Genomic DNA, 20,299 nt, shown 5'->3' with positions numbered 1-20,299 from the left:
TCTGGAGTGGAAAGATAACATTTCACTTCTGAAGAAAATGTATTTTGTCCTTCTGTAACTACTGCAAGGGCACTGCTATATCTAATTCCCTAGATTTTTCAACATGACTTCTGTTCTCAAAAGAAAGTAACGTAAAAATGAATTTCACCTATCCAGCAATGAATTAAGTTTCTATGTTCAAACCTGAAAAATGTATATATGTACTGTGTTTCTTACGCACTAACACAAAAAATGTCTATATGTGCTTAGTGTCCGAGCACTATGTTGTGGTCATTTGTGTTTTTTTCATATATATTTTTTTCTTTGCTTGAAGACCACTTAATGGTTTACAGCCATCTCAAGATCTAGAATCTTTACAAAGCTGAATTCACTTTACCATTTAGAAACAATAATTTTGAAACCACTGCACCTTCATTGGTAGTTTTGTGGAGTATGAATGGAGTGATTAATTTCACATATTTATGTAATTAATACATGTTGTATTATATGTATTTTGTATGTAGGTTATATTTAATACTTTCAATATTAGCTACCTTCATGTTAGGGCCTGAAAGGTAAGATAAATGCTCTTTTACTTGCTTGTGGTTTTTACTGTTCTGGACATCTCTTTCAGTTAAAACGCTGTATGTGTCTCTTGTAAATAAGAGTAAAATATCAGCCATTTCTTTTCCCACCTTTCTGCCTGTATTTTTTTTTTTCCTGTGGAATAGAGGGACTGGCAGAAAGAGTAGAAGGGAGTACATATGAGACTTTCAAAATACTAAAAATCTAGAGAATTTGGAGATTTTTCTTTTTTTTATTTGACAGAACTAGTGTGCTTTATCATCCTGTTGATTCCTGTGAATAACCTTTTTTTTTTTTTTAATGCAAAGGCTTCTAATGCCAGCTTTGTTTCACCTGCAGCAATTTGAGTCATTTCTGTGTTGGAAGTCTTTTAAAAGACAAGAATCAGTAGTAAAAATTATCCTTACTACATCATATTGCCTGAAGTGAGTACATCTTCTAGATTTATTAAAAGCTTCAGGCTTATCAACCCAGGCAGAGGTGATATATTGAAATATATCTTAATTTGTAATTTTATTAATTGTACTTAGCTAAGTTGCCAGAATCAAATCTGTGATGGTTTGTGGTTTGGACTTCAGCGTGTTTTAATGTTGAGAGAGACTGATAATGTTTCTTGACTTCGAATGTTGCAACAATGCTTGACAGTGCTTCAGTTGTATGCAATTATGTGTATAAGTAAAGACATCTTTTATTTACTGCTTCATATTCTAAAACCCCTTTGTCTAAAGGAGTTCTGAAAGAGACCAGAATTCAACTGTGTTTAAGAGGACAAGTATATCTAATTTCGGCAGATATATAATCCCACCTAGTAAAATGACATTGTGGAAAAAAAAAAAAACAACCAACCAAAAAAACCTGCAAGAATATACAAGAAACATACACTTTATCCAAAGTGGATTTAGATTCAGTATCTTACAAAATTAATTATGTAAGAGCTCCAGTAATTAAAAGAAAGCTACTATATAGTTAGATGTAAAAATCAAATTAACTAATACAGGAGTATTGATCAATTTCTTTTTATATTTCAACCAAAAAAAAAAAAATCCAACACACTTCTTGATTTGATTATCTGTCATTTTTCAGTGGGAAACCAACACACCAAATTTTATGTGAATGTCTAGTTTTTAATTTTCCTTGGCCCTTTAAGTATAAGGAGATGTTAAAAATGCAATTTAGTTGCTTTTGGACTCTCAGGTTCCCCAAATTGTAATAGAACAGTAACTTATTCTTTGTTCTTTATTATTATTTTGTGATGGAGAATAGCAGTTTAGAGCAACTCAGAATTTCATTGTTTTGGGGCACAATGCTCACATTATATGTATTGCATAATAATTTTATATACACACACACACACACATATATATATATGTATTGCATATTATTACATGTATTGCATAGTAAAGGTTGTACCTGCCAAAACACTTTATACCCCAAATTGTTATGGTAAGATAAACAGTGAACAAAATAAGGGTGGTTTTGTTTCATATAGTGAGATAGCACAATGGGATTAGGTTCTGTTAATTCTGTACTAATGCATAAAACGAAGTCTTCAGTATCTTGAAGAGGTAGGGTTCTTCTATTTATTAAAAATAAAAATTGGAGACTTAGGAAATTAGTATTCAAATTTTATTGATTTACTCTTCAGATTTGAACAATTTTCAGATTGTTACTGTTTATTTATGCTGCACTCAGTATGGGATTTTGAATCTTTGTGTGTAATGTGCACTGATGTTGTCAGATGAGAGGAGCTCTAGAAGTCCAAATGGTCATTGTCAGGTCTTCTGAAGATTTCATTTGTTGCAGATAGGTAAGGTGTCACCTGGGTATCCAATAAGATTTGTTAATCTCAGTAATGTGACTGAGGCATGTCTGCCTCGCTGATAGAATGACTGCTAATCTTAGGCATCTGATTTAACTAATTTAAAGTTTAATCCTTCTGAAACTTATAGTGAAAAAGAGGAGGAACTGGCACAGACATGACTACACGGAATTGGATGATGGCTCCAAACCGGTGCAGGCTGGAACGCGGACCTTTGTTAAACAGCTGCGGGCTCGTTCTTTTCCAAGGTACAGAAGCTCACTTAAACATTTCAGTGAAAAAAAAATAATAGAGAAACTTAGTGGGCTGAGTATGTCTTCGAGAAGGTGAATAACATTTCCCTGCTTCAGAAAATGAAGGCCTAGGATTATTACTTCCTCCTCCTTTTAGAATTCTCCCTTATCCCACCCTCCCCATCTGAAACAGTGAGTCCCTGTTTCAGGTGGATAAATTTGCCCTTTCATGCAGTAGCTTCCCCTGTTCAGTTTTGCACTGGGCTACGTTGTCTGTCAGGGCCGCTACAGGGTGATGGCTGTTGAGTTTGCTTTTCTTTGGGTTTTGTTTCTGTTTCTTTGAGAGGGGGAGTGAATAAAATAGAATAATTAATTGGAAGGGACCTTCAAAGATCATCTAGTGCAACTGCCTGAGCTTCAGGGCTAACCAAAAGTTAAAGCATGTTATTGTGGGCATTGTCCAAATGCCTCTTGAACGCTGACAGGCATGGGGCACCAACCACCGGGCTAGGAAGCCTCTTCCAGTGTTTGGCTACCCTCACAGTAAAAAAATTTTTCCTCATGTCCAGTCTGAAGCTCCTCTTATGCAGCTCTGTGCCATTCCCTTGCACCCTGTCATCAGTTCTCAGGGAGCTGAGACCAGCACCTCCTGCTCCACTTCCCCTCCACAGGGAGTTGCAGAGAGCCATGAGGTCTCCTCTCAGCCTTCTTTTTTCCCAACTAGACAACCCAAGTGTTCTCAGCCTCTTCTCACAGGACATGTATTCCAGCCCTTTTACCAGCCTTGTTGCCCTCCTCTGGATGCTTTCAAGTACCTTAACATCCTTTTTATATTGTGGAGTGCAGAGCTGCACACAATGTTCAAGCTGAGGCTGCACCAATGCTAAATGTAGCAGGAGATTCCCTTCTTTGGACCTGCTGGCTATGCTGTGTTTGATGTATCCAAAAATGCAGCTTTTCCTTGTAGCTGTCAGGGCACACTGCTGGCTCAGGTTGAGCCTGCTGGCAACCAGCACCCCTAGGTCCATTTCTGCAGGGCTGCTCTCCAGCCACTCTGCTCCAGTCTGTACCTGTGTCTGGCATGACTCTGTCCTAGGGGCAGCATCTGGCATTTACCTTTGTTGAACTTCATGCTGTTGGTGATTGTCCAGTGCTCCAATCTGTATAGATGCCTCTGTAAGGCAGTGTGGGTGCAGCAGCAAGAGTGGTTGACTTTTGTTTTTCTTTTTATGTGCCTGAACTGTCAGAATACTGTCTATTCCTCTAGTCCAGGAAAGGAGAGATTGGGTAATTACACCTCAATTTCATTCCAGATAACAAAGAACATTTACATGTGCTCTACCCTACCCATTCTCTCATGCTGAGGAAAGTGGAGAAAATTGTAACAGAAATCATCTCAATCTGTCTGTGGCTGTCTTTTTCACTGTAAATGTATAATGGCTTTTAACTCTTTAAAGGACTCTTTGTTGTTGTTGTTAACATTAACATTTTGTATTATTTTGGTGAGAATTCCTTTTTCTCATCGTCTTAAATGACTGTGTTCAATCATATAGAAAGACTGTGGTTTCCCAGGTTATGCTTGACAATAAATGATTCCTTACTGGTTTATATTGTTGTCCTTGTCTTCCAGGTAAATGCTTAGTTTGATAGTAGTACTGGGTCCAGTTCTTTTGGACTCAAATGCAGCCATTCCAACCTGTCCTCCCCCAAACTGTGACATAATTATTTTTTTTAGTAGTGCTTGGAGGACGCTCTTCTGCTAACATTCCATTATTTCTTTCTGTTAGTGCTGATGAAGTAATTTTGAAAATGCATGGAAGCCAGTTGACACAAAGATACTTGGAGAAGCATGGGTTTGATGTTCCTATAATGGTTCCAAAATTAGATGGTCTGGGGCTCAGACTTCCTCCGCCAACTTTCTCCGTCTTAGATGTGGAACGCTATGTAGGTAAGGGTCACTGTGAAATATGTGCAAATGATCCTGTTTTTAAAGTAAAATAAATATTTGCATGATTATAAGAGCTTCTAGAGAGCTAAATATATGTTCTAAATTGAATACTTCTAACCAGAGGATTGGCAAAGAGCACAATTAAGGCTACTGATTTGAATTTTGTTTGTGGTAGGTTTGTGACAGGAGTAAACCATTAATTCTCAACTTTCAGAAGTGTTAATTTTGGTGCAAGCTAAACATAACATGTTTTTGTTCTGCTACCAGATTGTTCATTTTTTTGAGAATTGAATGAATCACTGTTAGGATTGATAAAGATTAATCAGTGGTCAGACTATTGCAAAACTTAATGTTTTGGGCTCAGTGAATTGGCATTTCCATACTCAATCAATCTTCTGGAAATTTCTTCATTTCATTACTATGCGTATATTTTGACCTGCCAGGTTTAGGGACAAAATTGGAATTCTGCAGGTTCACTTTTCTGGTTTTGAAATTAAAAGTAAGAAAACAGAAATAAAATTATTCTAAGTAGGATTTGTCAAGATGCTATTAACTTGGAATTTTAAAGTAAATATAGTGTGCATCTAGATGCACTCCTTCATTCCAGAATGAATTGTCAAATTTGATTCCTGTGTAACTAAATAGACGTAATTCAGTTACTGTTATAATTTTGTCATTACTCCTTTCTCTTGGCTAAAGGTTGCTTCTTGCTTGCCTATTTCTACAGATTTCGCTTTAAAATATGTCTTATGCAAACAAATTCTTGTTGTATTTAGAAATTAAGCTTGCCTTATGGCTTAATTCAATGAAATCAGAGTGTGCTTAGAAGATATGTGTGTATATAAGCTGGGGGGGAGAGCATAGAATGATTACAGCAGAGTACCTGCATGGTTTTCAATATAAAAAGCTATCCGTTAATTATGGCAAAAGTTCAGTGCAGTTTGCTAAGAGCTGTAAGAAGGAAGATTTATTATTTGTAAAGAATTCTCAGTGGTCCTTGTGTTATATATTCAAATGCTGTGGTGATGATTAATAGGAAGAGTGAGGAAGAGATCTGCCTTGATAACATTCTCTACACTAGTCTTTCCAGTGACAGCCACAAAACCAATTTCTTTCTTTCTTTTTTTTTTAAACCAGTGATTCTGCATTGCTCCTGTTTTTTTTTTTTTTTTTGGTTAACCACACGAAAGAGGATTTATCTTTAGACTTTTTTCAGTTCTGTCCTTTGCTGACTGTAACAATTAAAGCTAGACTAGTAAAAGTTGGTTTATACCAATCTGTCCTTGTTCTAAGAGAATGCTAATGATATTGGAGTTTTTGTACAGAAATATATTGATAAAAGCTGGAAAAAAGTAAAATTTCTCTTAAACATCTTGAACAGCTGTTTTTATCTGTGGTAGGATTACGAAAATCATCCTGTCTTTCACAGGTGGTGACAAAGTGATAGATGTAATAGATGTAGCAAGACAAGCAGACAGCAAAATGAAGCTCCATAATTATATTAAATATTTCACAAATCCTGACCGACCAAAAGTATTGAACGTGATCAGCCTGGAGTTCTCAGACACAAAGTGAGTATTGACTTCAGTTCCTTGAATGTAGGAAGTGGTTTTCACTAAGGTGAACGCTATGCGTAGGAATATAATGTCTCTAGTGTTAAAGATAAGAGGCTGCATGTTTTATGTAGACAGCTACTGTGATGTAATATGGGTATAAAACATTTTTACTAATTCATAAGTAATAACTCTGTAGGAAGCAAACATTTAATGTTGTCATTTAAAAAGAGGGGCACTTACTCTTGATCTTATTTATGTGTATAATTTTTTTTTTAAAGGATGTCTGAATTAGTGGAAGTACCAGATATTGCCAGAAAGCTTTCATGGGTGGAAAATTATTGGCCAGATGATTCTGTCTTCCCTAAGCCTTTTGTTCAGAAGTATTGCTTGATGGGTGTCCAGGACAGCTATACTGATTTTCATATCGATTTTGGAGGAACTTCAGTTTGGTACCATGTTCTCTGGGTATGAAGGCTTCTTGATTTATGACTATGAAAAACAATTTACTCAGTGTGCAGCTTTCTTCAATGGCATTATTACCTGCTAAGAATGATTTTTCTTAACAGGCAAAGGAGGAGCTGGAAAGTGAAAGTGAAGTTGGTGTCTCATTTTCATGTTTTTAATTTATCATGCGGTTGGTGACTTCTAGACTATAATTGGTTGGCTGACCATTTTAATAGACTGGTAGATGGTATAGTGAAATTTTAGTATTAAAAAATGAATTAAATGAAAATGAATGTCATTGTTGGGTGTTTTTCACATCTCAAAATGCATGCCCCTTCTCCCCCTCCCCCCAGTTGGTTACTGTACTATTACTTAAGCTTTTGGACAATTGCAGCTGTGACACACTGGTCAATAAGTTGTTTTTGTTGCAAATAACTCAGAGGTAGTACTGTGCCTCCAAGAGGACATACATTTATTTATTTGATGTTTTTATTTAATAGGGTGAGAAGATCTTCTATTTGATCAAGCCCACTGATGAAAATTTGGCTCTATATGAGTCTTGGAGCTCATCTGTCACCCAAAGCGAAGTATATTTTGGGGACAAGGTTGACAAATGTTACAAATGTGTTGTAAAGCAAGGACACACTTTATTTGTTCCAACAGGTAAGATTTTACACTTATTTCTAGGACATAGCATGTTTCATTACCAGGAATGAAGGGTGTCTTAAATGACACATTACATTATCAATAATTGGTTTATCCTGAATTTTTGAATGAATGAAAAAAGAAAAAAAGGTGTTGGAGTATGGAATAAGACCCAACCAATGATGCCAGCTTTTGAGACAGATGTTAAAAAAAAAAAAAAAAAAAAAAAAGGAAAGAAATTCTGTAAGACTGATTAAAGGCTTTGAAAAAATCTGATCTGTACTGAAATGCATTTTTGCTGTTCCTGCTTGGTAGGATGGATATCCTGACGGTAGTGGATATCATAATTATTTTGTAATCTCTGTAATATGTTTGGAGTAGACTTGTGATTTAAAACTAATCTTGCATATAGAAGAATACCACCTACTGGGAGGCTCTCGAGAGTTATTTAAATATTGTTAAAGATACTATTCTTAAATAACAATCAAATTGTTCTATTCAAGATATTCTATGTGGCTTTATTGTTGGTTTAGTCAGTGTCTGGGGAAATGTGTATGATAGGATTGAAATACGCATCCTCCTTGAAGAGTCGGAGGTACTCATCTACTGTGATGAGTGAAAAATGAAAACCATACTGACAAATGCAAAATGCAATTGGAAATACAAGGCACTCTACATTTCATTGCACCTTTCAAACAATAGAAATAAAACAAAGCAGTTTATAATATTAATTTAAAACAAACAACAGTTTAATTTGTTTAAAACAAACAACAACAACAATTACAAACGCCAATCCTTAGATTGCTTTTGCCATTGTCCCCTTCAGTCTTTTATATTCCGTTCTGTAATTTCATTCACAGGAAACATAGAAGGTATGTTGGTTACTCAGCGTAGTTACTAGTTTCAGGTCTTTTTGTATGTGGTACCACAACAACTAGAACTGGTTGTTTTTAGCTGAATGAGGGCACGGTATAGTTGCTTGTGATTTGGGCTGAACTTGCATCAGGTTGAGGAGCTTCCTGTGTTTGTACATGTTGCCTGTGCTCAGTTAAACCATGAGGTAATCTCCAAATTCATGGCCAGCTGGTCTATTGTTGCATACAGAAAGGTCTGTATGCATGTAAAATCAGAAAAAGCATTGGAAAAGAGAACTCTCTATATTTTTAGTTTATTTACGTTAAAACTGCACAGGATAAAATTTCAATGCAACTATTTTTAACTAGGAAGCCAATATGTTCTTTTGTGTACTTAATTGAAATTATTGAGTGGTAATCAGCTAGATTAATAGTGTAATGTTGGCCATGCTTTGCCATAGTAAATTGTAGAGTTCATGAGGACAATATTTCAAATATGTGACAAATTAGCATAGTCAGAGTACCTAGACTGGGTTTTAAATTGATCATTAGTTTCGCTAAAATTAGAATGGCTATACTGGGAATAACTTATAGAACTATTTCTGAATTCCTAGTAGAAAAAACACGGTATTGCTACATTACTTTTTTTTTTTTTTAAAGTTGTGCAAATTTTTTGGTTACTGTAAGGAACATGTAAACATGAAAAGTAATATAATTTCTTTTTTATTTTTATTACTTTATTGTTCAGCATGCTTTTTTTTCCCCACAGTAACTCACTTATTATTGCTGATTGGAAGGAAAACTTCCGGGACTTTTTACTTAAAGAATCAGTGGTGTTCTGTCTTTCCCCCTCTGCCACCCAAAGCTCCTACCCAGTCAAAATGTCTTGAATGCCTTTGTCTGCTTGTAACTCCTTTAGAAAACTACATTTCCATTAGAAAGTGTTTCAGAAATCTAAACTACATGTTATTAAAGTCAAGAATATTTGTTCCTGGTGTAGAATACTAATTTTCTTTTTTTTTTTTTTTTTGGTTTGACATACAATATTTTAAATGATTTTTAATATGTACATGCAAGTATTTAAAAACATCTTTCCTATAATAATTTATATGTATTTACTAAGTTTCTGAATCTTTCATTTCAGGCTGGATTCATGCTGTGCTCACATCTCAGGATTGTATGGCTTTTGGAGGAAATTTTTTGCACAACCTCAACATTGGCATGCAGCTCAGGTTAGTCTCGACTCTTACTATACCTTTTCCTCAGTAAGTAGGATATTTTTTCCGGTAGATACTTTTCTTCATGCTTGTAACCAGGATCAGATGGGTACAGGCTCTCAAAACAGACAATAGTGGCATTTTCAGTTAGACTAAGCCCAGCACATACTCTTGTTTCACTTCTGCAAAGCTTGTTTTAAAAGCAAAATGACGAATATGCACAAATTTAATAATAATAATAATAATAATAAAAAAAAAACCACACAAACCAACAAAACAAAAACACCAGCACAACAAAAATCCCACTCCCCGCCATACTTTGGTGATTAGTATAAGCAAGAAAACGAAAGCTGAGCAAGCCCAGGTGTGCAACACTGAGTTGAAATGAGCATCCTCAAGTCAGCATTGCTCAAAGGGCAGCTGTGTTTAGCTTTTGTCCAAGATGTGGAGCTGTCTTCTAAACATATTGTTTTTATTTATTACAGTGGAATCCTGATAAAATTCCATCTGTTAAAAGATCACACACTGGGTTTGTATCCTAGTTTTATGAAGTCCAACTTTATTCTTAGAAGTGCAGCAGTCAAACTTGATAAGGTCAGAGCCTGGATGAGACCAGAGTTGAATCTTGTCTGTGGTCTTGTTGGGATTTAAATTTGTGGTACTTCTTTTATTTAACATGACCATGCCTATTTTATTTTATTTTGGACATTATATCAATTTGAATGATTACATGCTTGAATAATAAATCAGATAATGTGAATGTTTTTAAATGATATTTCTATTTGTTCAGGTGTTATGAAATGGAGAAGAGGCTAAAAACCCCAGATCTTTTCAAATTTCCTTTCTTTGAAGCCATCTGTTGGTTTGTGGCCAAAAACTTACTGGAAACGTTAAAAGGTAATCTTTGTCCAGTTTCAAGAGATATACATATGTCTGCTTTTTTGTTCAGTTGACAGTGGAGGAAATTATGTTGCTGCTATGAGAACAGGTGAGACTTTTTTTTTTTTTTGGAAAACCAGATAGTATTTAAACAGATTTTGGTAAATACTGCACTGTTACAGTTCTAGATTCAGCAGTTCTTAGTACAAGCTTTTTAGGGTAACTTGCACTGTGCAGAATTCTTAGTGTAGGTAGTGATGTGTGTAACTAACGTTTTGTAGAACGCTACTGACACCTTTGAATTGTTTATTAGTGCTTTTCATTTAATGCTAATGGTGTATCTGGTCAACGAAGATACTCTGTCCTGATGATCTAGAATATCGGAGATTCTAGCACAGTGCAATTAGGCTATCAGCCAGATAGGATTAATTTTCCATTATCTGACAAGGTCTTGTTAAGGCAGATATGAAAGTTATTTCAGTGTGTCACTTAAGGTCTTGAATACCCTTTGGTAGTCTTTCTCTCCTTTCAGCAAACAACGCTCTCTAAATGATCCCACTAGTTTATGCCTGTGGCTGCTTCTTGGTGACTTCACAGTTGAATGTAAAGGTTTTCTTGCACCTTTACAATTTCCTTGGACCTTTTCAGTAAAACTACCTGTTGTCTTCTGCTCTTTCTTGTTAAGGGGAAGGCATTCATGAGGATTTTTGTAGGAAAGATCTATTGGTTCTTATGAGCAGTGTTAAATCGCTGATATTGATGTTTATCGGTAGACATCTCAACAGGCTTTTGTTCTTGACAGTTCACAGTCCTTTCCAAACTTCCTCATCTAGTCCTTTAACTCATATATCTATACCCATGTATAATTGAGGCTGAGAGAATGCCTGACTTCACCTTCTTTTGCATCAAATATCTTGCCCTCTGCCACCTCTGTTTAATCTTATTAATAAATACCATATTTCAAAGGAGAGAAATAAACCTTCGGAGAGGATATTGCTGAATTCAGCATTTGCTTTAAAAGAGCACTCTCACAAAACCTTTTTCTAAGGTAAAAACCTTGAAAATGATCTGTTCTTCTTTCAGCAAATGAAGGCGTTGAACAACTCTAGTTTCCTAAATGAGTATTTAGAGTTTCTGGATGAAACTAAAACAATTCAGAAATTTAACTGAACAAACTTAAAGATTTTTTTTTTTTTGCTTCCAAGAAAGATTGTTTTCTTCTTGAAAGTTTGCTTTTGTCGGTCTCACACCTGGGTATTTGAAATTTAAAAACACGACAGAAGATGTAGGAGCTATATTTCTGCTGGAAAATCAGTGGGATAAATGTTTCTAAGTAATCTAGTTAACTACATGTTTCATCTCTACATGTTTCCCTCTTTTATTATGCACCTCCTTACTTGAGCAGATATACTAGGAGCCTCTTGTGACATGTGGTTCTTAAGGGAGGGTCATGAAGCATATTTTCATGTTATTTTTCAGCTGTGGCTTAGCAGGTATTTTGCTGCAGAACACTGGTAAGATCTATAAACCTATAATGAAAAATCAAAATTGAGGCTTTCATGGCTAATGTAATGATTATGTTGGGTTTTGGCATCGAGGCTTATATGGCTCACGTGTTTGCCAGTCAGAATCCTTTGTTTTTAAAATAAGGGATGATATCAGTTCAGCTGTGAAAGGTAATAGCTTGTAATGCATTGAACACATGGTTGTTAGCAGTACTTTGTGAAATTCACGTCAGTTAGCAAAATCAGTGCACTGTGTTTTTCTGCTTCTTTTTATGAAAGGATAACAAGCAGTCATAAACCTTTTGATTTTGTCTTTTTGTTGGTAAAAAGTATATTATAATGCTATAAGTGTTGTGCCATTCACCTAAACTTTACTCTGTAGTTCTAGGGACTTAAGAATAAGTGACTTTTTCATCTGTACAATGCTGATTGGTTTTGATTATTCTTATGTAACACAGTCCCTTTTTTTTTTTTTTTTTACTGCAGCTAAAAAAAAATAAGTCCAGTCTGTGGTGCTGCATTGTATTCTCAAAATTTTACTGAGTCAGCTAGTAGGCAGAAAGACTCTTGCTGCAGCTCAAAGGCCTGCCACTCCTTCTCACACCCTTTAAAAAGTAGGAGGCATATTGGAGAGATAAACAGCTGTTAAGTAGCAGAACTTTCCTTTTTCTGCCACTGGACTAATACATAACTTTATTAGTGTATTTTTTTTTTAACAAATAAAAAGAAAAAAAAATAGTTCTAGGGCTTATTCATTTCTTATTGACAGGAGGAAGTATTTTTCAGGAGCATAGGAAGAGTCTCCAGTCTACTCTTGACTTTCTGGAGTATTTGCCTTTTCTCTTCCTTTTTCCCATGAAGGAAAAGGGAAATTTTAAAAGGAATTGTGATCACTTGGGAGCACCAGCTTTCTTAACAACAACAGCTTTTGTAGCAGAGTGTTGTACTTCTTCTCTTTCCCCACTCTTACTTTGGAGCAAAAATGATGTACACTAAGAAGGAGAACTCTGGTATTAAAGTGTGAACTATTTGCTGCATGTATGGGAATAAGCAGTAGGAATTCCAATGGAGAGATGCGTCCCATCCTATGTACCTCTGGTCCCCATTGACTAAAATGTTTCTGAACAAAACAGGTTATTTGTTTCTTCAAATAACATTTTTCTTCTACACTGTAGATCTGTTTTATTCCAAATGAAGTGTAGTATGTTGTAAAATTTCTAAATTGCCCAAGAAGAAGCCAAGAAAAAAGATGTTATGTAGAATTGCTTTAGGTTGTGAGGTTGTGGGTTTTGTTTATTTGTTTGTTTTGTTTTTGTTACAGTATGCATGCAAATACAGGATGTAGTATTTCACTTGCTTACACAATTTTTCCTTTTCTTGGGCTGTTGCATAATGACAACTTCATTGGCTGTGGGTATCATTCTACTGTTTTCACTTAGTGAATTTCTAAATTATTATCTATATCCCTTTTAGAACTGAGGGAAGATGGTTTCCAGCCTCCAAGCTATTTAGTGCAAGGAGTGAAGGCTTTACTTACTGCTTTAAAATTATGGATGAAAAAAGAGGTAAGAAAGAGTGAGACTGATTTTGTTTGCTATTTTGGTGAACTCTGTTTTGATTTAGAAATAAGTGAAGGTTTGTGTCCTTCTCATATTTAAGATTTTTTTTTTCCATTATTGAGTACTGAAAGACTATGGAGAGTGAAAGTATGTGCTGCTGATCTGGGGAAGAGTCATCATGACAAATTTCTATGACTATGATGTTAATGAATAAGCTCTTGTATTGTAGCTGATAGAAACAGAATCATGCTTCACTGCAGTATGGGATAAGAATCCTTCAAAATAAGCCAGTGGGAGTTTTTTCTAATAGGTCTGTTTATACAGTCAATTCATCCTCATCTGAGGCAATGGAAGGTTGGAATGCCCTGATATTAGGATTTTCCATTGATGTCAGTGCTTTGGAGAGCACATTTCAGGTACACGTATATTGCTGAAGAGTCAGTTTAGATTGAGGATATTGACTTTGGTTGAGTACTGTCCCTCCAGAACGTTTGCTGGCTTGTAAAATCATTAATACGTTTTCTGTGCTGGCTTTGCTGGTGCTCTGCTCTCTAGGAAGGCTTATTTGTTTTGGCACAGCACTGGACCAGGCCTTAACTCTATGGTTTTTTTGTTTGTTTGTTTTGTGTGTTTTTTTAAGTGTCTGAGCTAATGAGCCCTCTTGGAACCTGTGCTTCTAGGAAACGCTGTTCAGACAGTCAGTTTGGTTCTGACTGAGTTTATTAATTCTAGTTTGTTGCTGGCCTCACTGACCTGAACTGGCTCCTGGAGATTTGTTTGGTCTTTCTGCCCACAAGTTCTCCTTGGAAGAGAATTTCTTGTATTACATCAGGTATCCTATTCACACAATGCTGTATCCAGCATAGTAAGCTTCATGGAACTGATGACGAGGTGTAAATGTAGAGGTGGTTAACGCCATGTGTAATCAGCTCAAGTCCAGCCTGTATAGCATTACTGATTACAGAGGGTGAAGGAAAGGTACACCTGTAACACTTCAGAACTGGTTCTCCGGTGTGCCGTTCTGGGTCAAATCCTGCTAGTAAGCAGTATAGCAGTATTTACAGGAGGTTGTGCCTAAGATACTAAACCATCTGTGAATCCAAGCTCTCTCTGCATCCATGGCATGGCAAATAAACAAGCTGATTAATCTAACTTGATAAACGAGAAACATAACCTATATAAATCCTTGTTTTTACTTGAAGTTGGATTGGAATTCCTCTTTTATAGATTGCCGTAGTATAGTATTGTTGTCTGTGTAGTGTAGTGTCTAGTAGTTAATTAAATGGTTTGAGTAATATTCTGTCTAGAATGTGGCATGTTTCCTACTTTTCTGTGGAAAAAAAAATAATAATTGCAGATGCTGCATTTCAGATGCTTACTAATGAGATCAGTGAGTATTCCCAAACCACTGGCTGAAGACACTTCAGTTGTGAGGCAACTGCACAGCCTTCGTGCTCTATTGAGAACATGGTCTGCTGTCCACCTGCTATCATGTTTTGTAGCTTGCCTTCACCTTTTTTAGCTGCTGCTTCATAAGTGAGCTGATGTTTTCTTCGCAGCAGACCATGTGCATGTTAGGATTGTAGCTGTATGCAGCAGAAGACAGGAAGAGCTTTGTACATTGCTATATCATCTGTTCATGGTGAGGATTTCAGACAGATTCTGAGAAAGAAATGAAAAATGAATAGTCTACAAATGGGAAGCCTACTCATGTTGTTTCACATTCCTATCATGGAATATGTCTTCTCAAGACAAGTGAATTATGTTAGTGTATTGCTGTGAACTACTTGTTCGAGCATTTTAAACTCATCTTCAGCAAAGCAGCAGTATCTTCATTTCTGCAATGTTTAAAAAATGCCAAGAGTTACAAGATGCTGAGAATAGTGACGGAGTGCTACTAAAATAATCTTAGTTTTCTTGTCTTGATTTGAATTGAGCTTGTGCAAGGTTTTTATTGATAGGTATATGTTCTGATTACTTTAGTGCAGATCATCAGCGAGCAGGTTAGTTGATAGACACAGTAAAGATGATGACCTAACCAGTCGTTTGAGCTCTTGGATCTTAGCTCTGGCTTCCTTCCAACTTATATAAGCAACAGGTCTCAGTTTCTATTTTTAAGATGCTTGATCCATGTACCAGTAAGATTATTTTGGGCAACTGTTCTGTTGTGGGTTTTTTTTGTTGTTGTTTTTAACAGCTGTTTTAAGAGGGGGGAAAAAGAAAAACCTTCCCCCCCCCCCCCCCCAAGGAATGGGCATTCGGTTGTGTTCGTATTTTTAGGTACCAGTATGCTTAATTTCAATGCTAATTTCTAAAGATTTGTGGATTTTTATGCCTACCAGGACTTTTTGTACATCTTGATTTTAAAATAGGTTTCTTGATCAACTGTTTATTTTCAATATGTACAAAATGATTTCTTGAAGTTTTTCAGTCTATTACAGGTTTTTCCATTATTTTCTTTATCTGTAATGCCTGACATACTTAGTCAATTTTGTTGCTACTATTCACCCTACTAAAAGAGAATTCCTCAGTCCCAAAGAGTTTCCAGGAGTCAGCATGCAGAGACAACTTTAAAACAAGCTACATAATAATGATGATAATTTTTTAGACGTGGTATCTCTAGGTATTCGTATTTCCTGCCCATCTGTTCTTGCTGTCAAACTGTTAGCCTGATATATCAATTTGAATTTGTTGGCATATTTTAGTTGCTTGGATGGACTTTTTTCATAATTACTCTGACCACAGCTTAGTTGAGAAAGCTTTGATGTAAAGAGATACCTTTTATAGTAACAAACAAGTGAGTTTGCCAATGGAATTTAATTTGTTCAAAGAGTTATTACAGATTTTACTTGCAAAATAATGTATTTCTTCTTCAACTATGGTTGATTTAGTAAGGCTTGCCAGTATTTTTAAGCCAGAGAAGCTTTCCAGTCAGTGTTTTATAAAATTGCATCAGAGTCTCTTCTTCTTCAAGTCCTCATGGACAGGAAGGCTTTTTGGGAGAGTCTTTATGTAGAAAGGACTGAAAGGTCCTAAAATAACCATTAATTTGTTGGAACAATTATACTGTGTGGTGCCAGAGGTGCTGTGTTCCCAAGAGTGAATGTGTAGAGGTGATGCACCGGTGAATGAACAATTGTAAATAATACCAGCAGATTTAATATTCCCTGTATCATTAATGACACTGAAATGAGTATATCAAGGTTATACATCTGGTTGGTTTTAAATGACTGAGAGGAAGCCAGATTCAATGAAATATACTTACAGTATCGAATTGCTTCTAGCAATAATTTTGCTGCCGAACCTCATTTTTGAAGTGTGAATGGCTGAAAGTGTTTGAGAGACATTTTTCTGTTTAAATAGTCAATTAAGGGGATACCAGAATTCATGACAGTCATTCTGGTCTATGTGCAAGTGTTTCATCTGTTTAATATTAACTAAAGGTGTCTTGGGGCAAATTTAAACTGTACATACAAAATATTAAACTTGTTTTACTAGATCTAACTGTAGAGTGTTTGGACTTGCTCAGATTAGTAATAAATATATAGTAGATCTGTCTGTGCTATGATACTGTTTCAGAGGATTAAAGGGAACATAAACTATTATGGTGTCCCAAGTTGTTTTTGTAGGGAATGATTTTGAATAGCTTTCTCCAACCTACCACATTTTAAATAAGCTAAGGAGGTCGTTTAAAAAGTGAAATGTGAGGCAGATGTCCAAAATCTGCTTGTTGGTTACTCATTGCTATTCCTGATTTACCATTAAGAATAAATTTTGTCATAGTGAAATTCTGTTAGCCTTTAGGTTTTTTTGAAGGTCATCATTCTGAGTTTGCTAAGTGTGACTCAATACTGACCATGCTAAAGGGGGAAAAAAAAAGAAGTTAATTACAGAGAAATAAAATGATGTAAATGATTATCAGAATAGCTCTGTATAACCACTTCTTTAGATTCTTAGAGATACTAGAAGCTGTGGGATGGCTGACTTTGAGCCTACCTTTATATATCCTGAACGTCAGACACTGAGGGATATCTGCTCCCTTCTAAATCTTGGACTTGAAGGTTCAGCGTGTTTATGCATCTGTCCTGGCAGTTTGCTGTAATTATTAAAAGAAATCAATCTGGCTTCTTCCCTTCAAACTTTTTTTTCCCTGTAGTTTCATTTATTTTGTACTACTTCTGCTTTTATCTGAAGGGGAAAAAAAGAATTAATTGCCTTTTCTCAATCCTTTGCATACAGCTTGTAACAGAACATGCCTTTGAAATTCCAGACAACATTAGGCCTGGACATCTCATAAAAGAGCTCTCAAAAGTGATTCGTTCTGTAGAGGTAAGAACAGAGGCAACACTAAAGTCTGCAGGAAAAATCTTTGAATCAGGGCATTCCATGGTAGCTATGCATTAATTTGACCTTATTCACCTCTTTATTCAAAGTAAATATTTATTTATATTTAATATATTTTCTCATAGAAAAATGAGAAAATTTCATTTCTCATTTTCTAGTTGAAGATCAAGAGTAAAACTGTTGGAAATACAATGCTTTTGGTGTTTGAGATAAAGAAAATGTGTAACAAGGGTTTTTTATGTAATTCTTAAAAAAAAAATCCACACATTTTAATGGTGAAACTATTTGTAGATCAATATTTCTAAAATGTTACCACTTGTACCACTTATAACTGGTAGTTTCATTTGAAATTCCGTTCGTATTGCATTCTTCTACTGACTTGTTTGTTGTGATCTGGTTGTCAACTATTTTGTTCTCCCCCCCCCTTCACTCTTTTATTCTTTAATTTTGATTAATATCGAAAGCTCCTACATTTGCCTATGGAGAGAGGAGTACTGAAATCTGAAGAGAATAGTGATCTATTGGGTACAGTGCATGTATGCCCTACCTTGTATGTTGGTGCTGCACTTCTGTTACGGGAGAGGTTAAAAGCCCCAAATGGGAAAGAGAAACTGTGTAACTAAGGCTTGTGTATAAGTCCATAGCAAATATGTAGTACTTCACGAAGAGGTCTAAAAATTTTATTTGTATAACTTATATTCCATTAGACGAGTGGGAAGCAGCACTTAAATATGTGGATTTGTCCCTATGTGACTGTTCTGAAATATGTGTTTTTAATTAAAGGAGGAAAACAACAAACCAGCTAAAACTCAGGGAATTCTCGGTGTGTGTGCAGCGTCACGGTCTTCACATGAAACAGCTTCTCCTCACCACTCCAGACGAAGAGTGAGGAAACTGCGAGACCATGCTACCAAAACTCCTTCCAACCTGGACATCTTGGAACTCCACACAAGGGAGGTACTGAAAAGGCTGGAGATGTCACCTTGGGAGGAGGCAAGTATTATGTTACGTGAAAGAAAAGCAAAACCAGAACATAAGAAATTTCTAATCTTTGTTGAAAGGGAAAAAATTTAAATATGCATAAAAACACAGGCTATTACTCTTGGCTATATGAGCCATGGGTAGGTCTTCAATTTCTTTCTTTCAGATTTTTCTGATAGAAATTTCTCTCTTCCTTGATACCTTTTGTGGACATTCCTTCAACATTTTGGTTTTGAAAGTGCCCTGAATCTCACCTACTGCAAGTATAGTTTTTCAAATAAGACAGCTGTAGCTGTCAAATCCTACTTTGAATCAGTTCTGTTCAGAAAGGGAGCTTGCAAAGCCTCAGTTCTGTGAAGCTCTAGGCCAGACTTGCTTCCCTGTGTGCTTTTAAGTAGCTGTATGTTATAGTTCAATTACTGTAATTTGTTTAGCCTCATTTTTCCTTCATGCTCCTATTTCCTGCATGACTATGACTCCCTACCAGAAAGCCTAAGGTTGCCTTTGGTCTCCATTGTGGGACAGTGAACTGTGTAGTTGTATTACAACAGCATCACAGAGAGAATGAGTGAAATATATGTAGTCTCTTGAAATATTCTTTTTTTTCAGGTTTGATGACGTTATTTTCAAAAAAATGAAGCACAAATGGGAAAAAACGCAAATATGGAAATAAGTAACTTTCTGAGAATAAGAAATGCAGATGAATGTGTTGGCTGTGATAGTGGAGAAATACTAAGTTGTTCTCGTACTGAACTTCCTAAGACATGACGAAGAGGCATGCATTTAGGCCCCAAAGAAAAGAAGCTGAGCTTGAAATTTAGCACAAATAGTTGACCTGTGCAGTTCATTGCTACAAGCTGTTTTTAAAATAAAATATTTAGGAGTATTAGCCATTGCCACTTGATATAGAAAAATACTGTTTGTAATCATTTTTAAAAAAACAACACTCTTTTACATACTCTGTGTTTGGCACATAAGTCTATCATTGATTATTTCAGAGCATGTGTCAGACACGAGTTGCTTTGAGCTAAGAGGGTTTTACTTATGGCAGGTTACTTTCCATAATGAACATTTTGCTGTCCTATGAATAAGTTTGGGAACTAATTCCAGGGACCAGATGTCCAATCCAGGAGTTGCTTTATCAGTCTCTGTCCCAGCTTCTCCAAAGAAAACCCAAAAGGAGTATTATAGACATATTGTAGCTATTGCAGGTGGTTCAGGAGGCTGTAGATGATTTAAGGAAGAAGATGCAGTCTGTTGTTTTTTTACATCTGAACATATTTTTCTTGAGCTTTCTTCAGTTGGTTATCAGAAATGTGTAACTGTCCTGGTGCTGAGCTTAAGCTTTTGTGGAGTGCAGGAAAAGCAATTTAATTTATAGAAATAAATAATAAGCAACATTGCTTTTACTTCTTTAGGATACAGCAAACTCGAAACTGAATGGGAGATTTAACAAGCCCTTTCAGCCATCTTCTACAGTACCTGAATGGCGAACAAAAGACAACGATCTTCGCCTTCTGCTGTCAAATGGAAGAATAATTAGGTACAAAGCATTGTTTGTGGATCACTTGTTCCTAGTCATTATGGACCAGAGCATGCTAATTTTTTAGTAAAAGTATTTTTTTTTTTTTTCTGTTTATGAAGCTCTAAGTTCTCTCTTACAAGTAAGATTCGTGTTAGGAGTATAGAAGGAATGTCTTGTCTATTGTGTCTGCTGTCCCCTAGTGGAGCCACAGTTACGGAGTGAAGAG

The 20,299-nt window shown here is 35.9% G+C and overlaps 1 protein-coding gene across 2 annotated transcripts in view; it reads left to right on the top strand.

Moving 5' to 3' along the window:
• KDM7A (lysine demethylase 7A) overlaps positions 1-20,299 on the top strand; it is a 63,724-nt gene that overhangs the window by 26,020 nt on the left and 17,405 nt on the right. For both annotated transcript variants that reach the window (XM_066997925.1, XM_066997918.1), the window contains exons 3-13: positions 2,514-2,631; positions 4,404-4,564; positions 5,994-6,135; positions 6,399-6,585; positions 7,065-7,227; positions 9,208-9,295; positions 10,071-10,177; positions 13,138-13,229; positions 17,463-17,552; positions 18,351-18,560; positions 19,967-20,091. In XM_066997925.1, the coding sequence (XP_066854026.1) occupies positions 2,514-2,631; positions 4,404-4,564; positions 5,994-6,135; positions 6,399-6,585; positions 7,065-7,227; positions 9,208-9,295; positions 10,071-10,177; positions 13,138-13,229; positions 17,463-17,552; positions 18,351-18,560; positions 19,967-20,091 (1,483 nt within the window). The remainder of the gene's footprint in view (positions 1-2,513; positions 2,632-4,403; positions 4,565-5,993; positions 6,136-6,398; positions 6,586-7,064; positions 7,228-9,207; positions 9,296-10,070; positions 10,178-13,137; positions 13,230-17,462; positions 17,553-18,350; positions 18,561-19,966; positions 20,092-20,299) is intronic.

Source organism: Anser cygnoides, chromosome 1 (genome assembly GCF_040182565.1).
Source record: "Anser cygnoides isolate HZ-2024a breed goose chromosome 1, Taihu_goose_T2T_genome, whole genome shotgun sequence".
Classification (NCBI taxonomy): domain Eukaryota; kingdom Metazoa; phylum Chordata; class Aves; order Anseriformes; family Anatidae; genus Anser; species Anser cygnoides.
The sequence above is the reverse complement of the archived record's forward strand: the minus strand, read 5'-3'. Positions and strand labels throughout refer to the sequence as shown.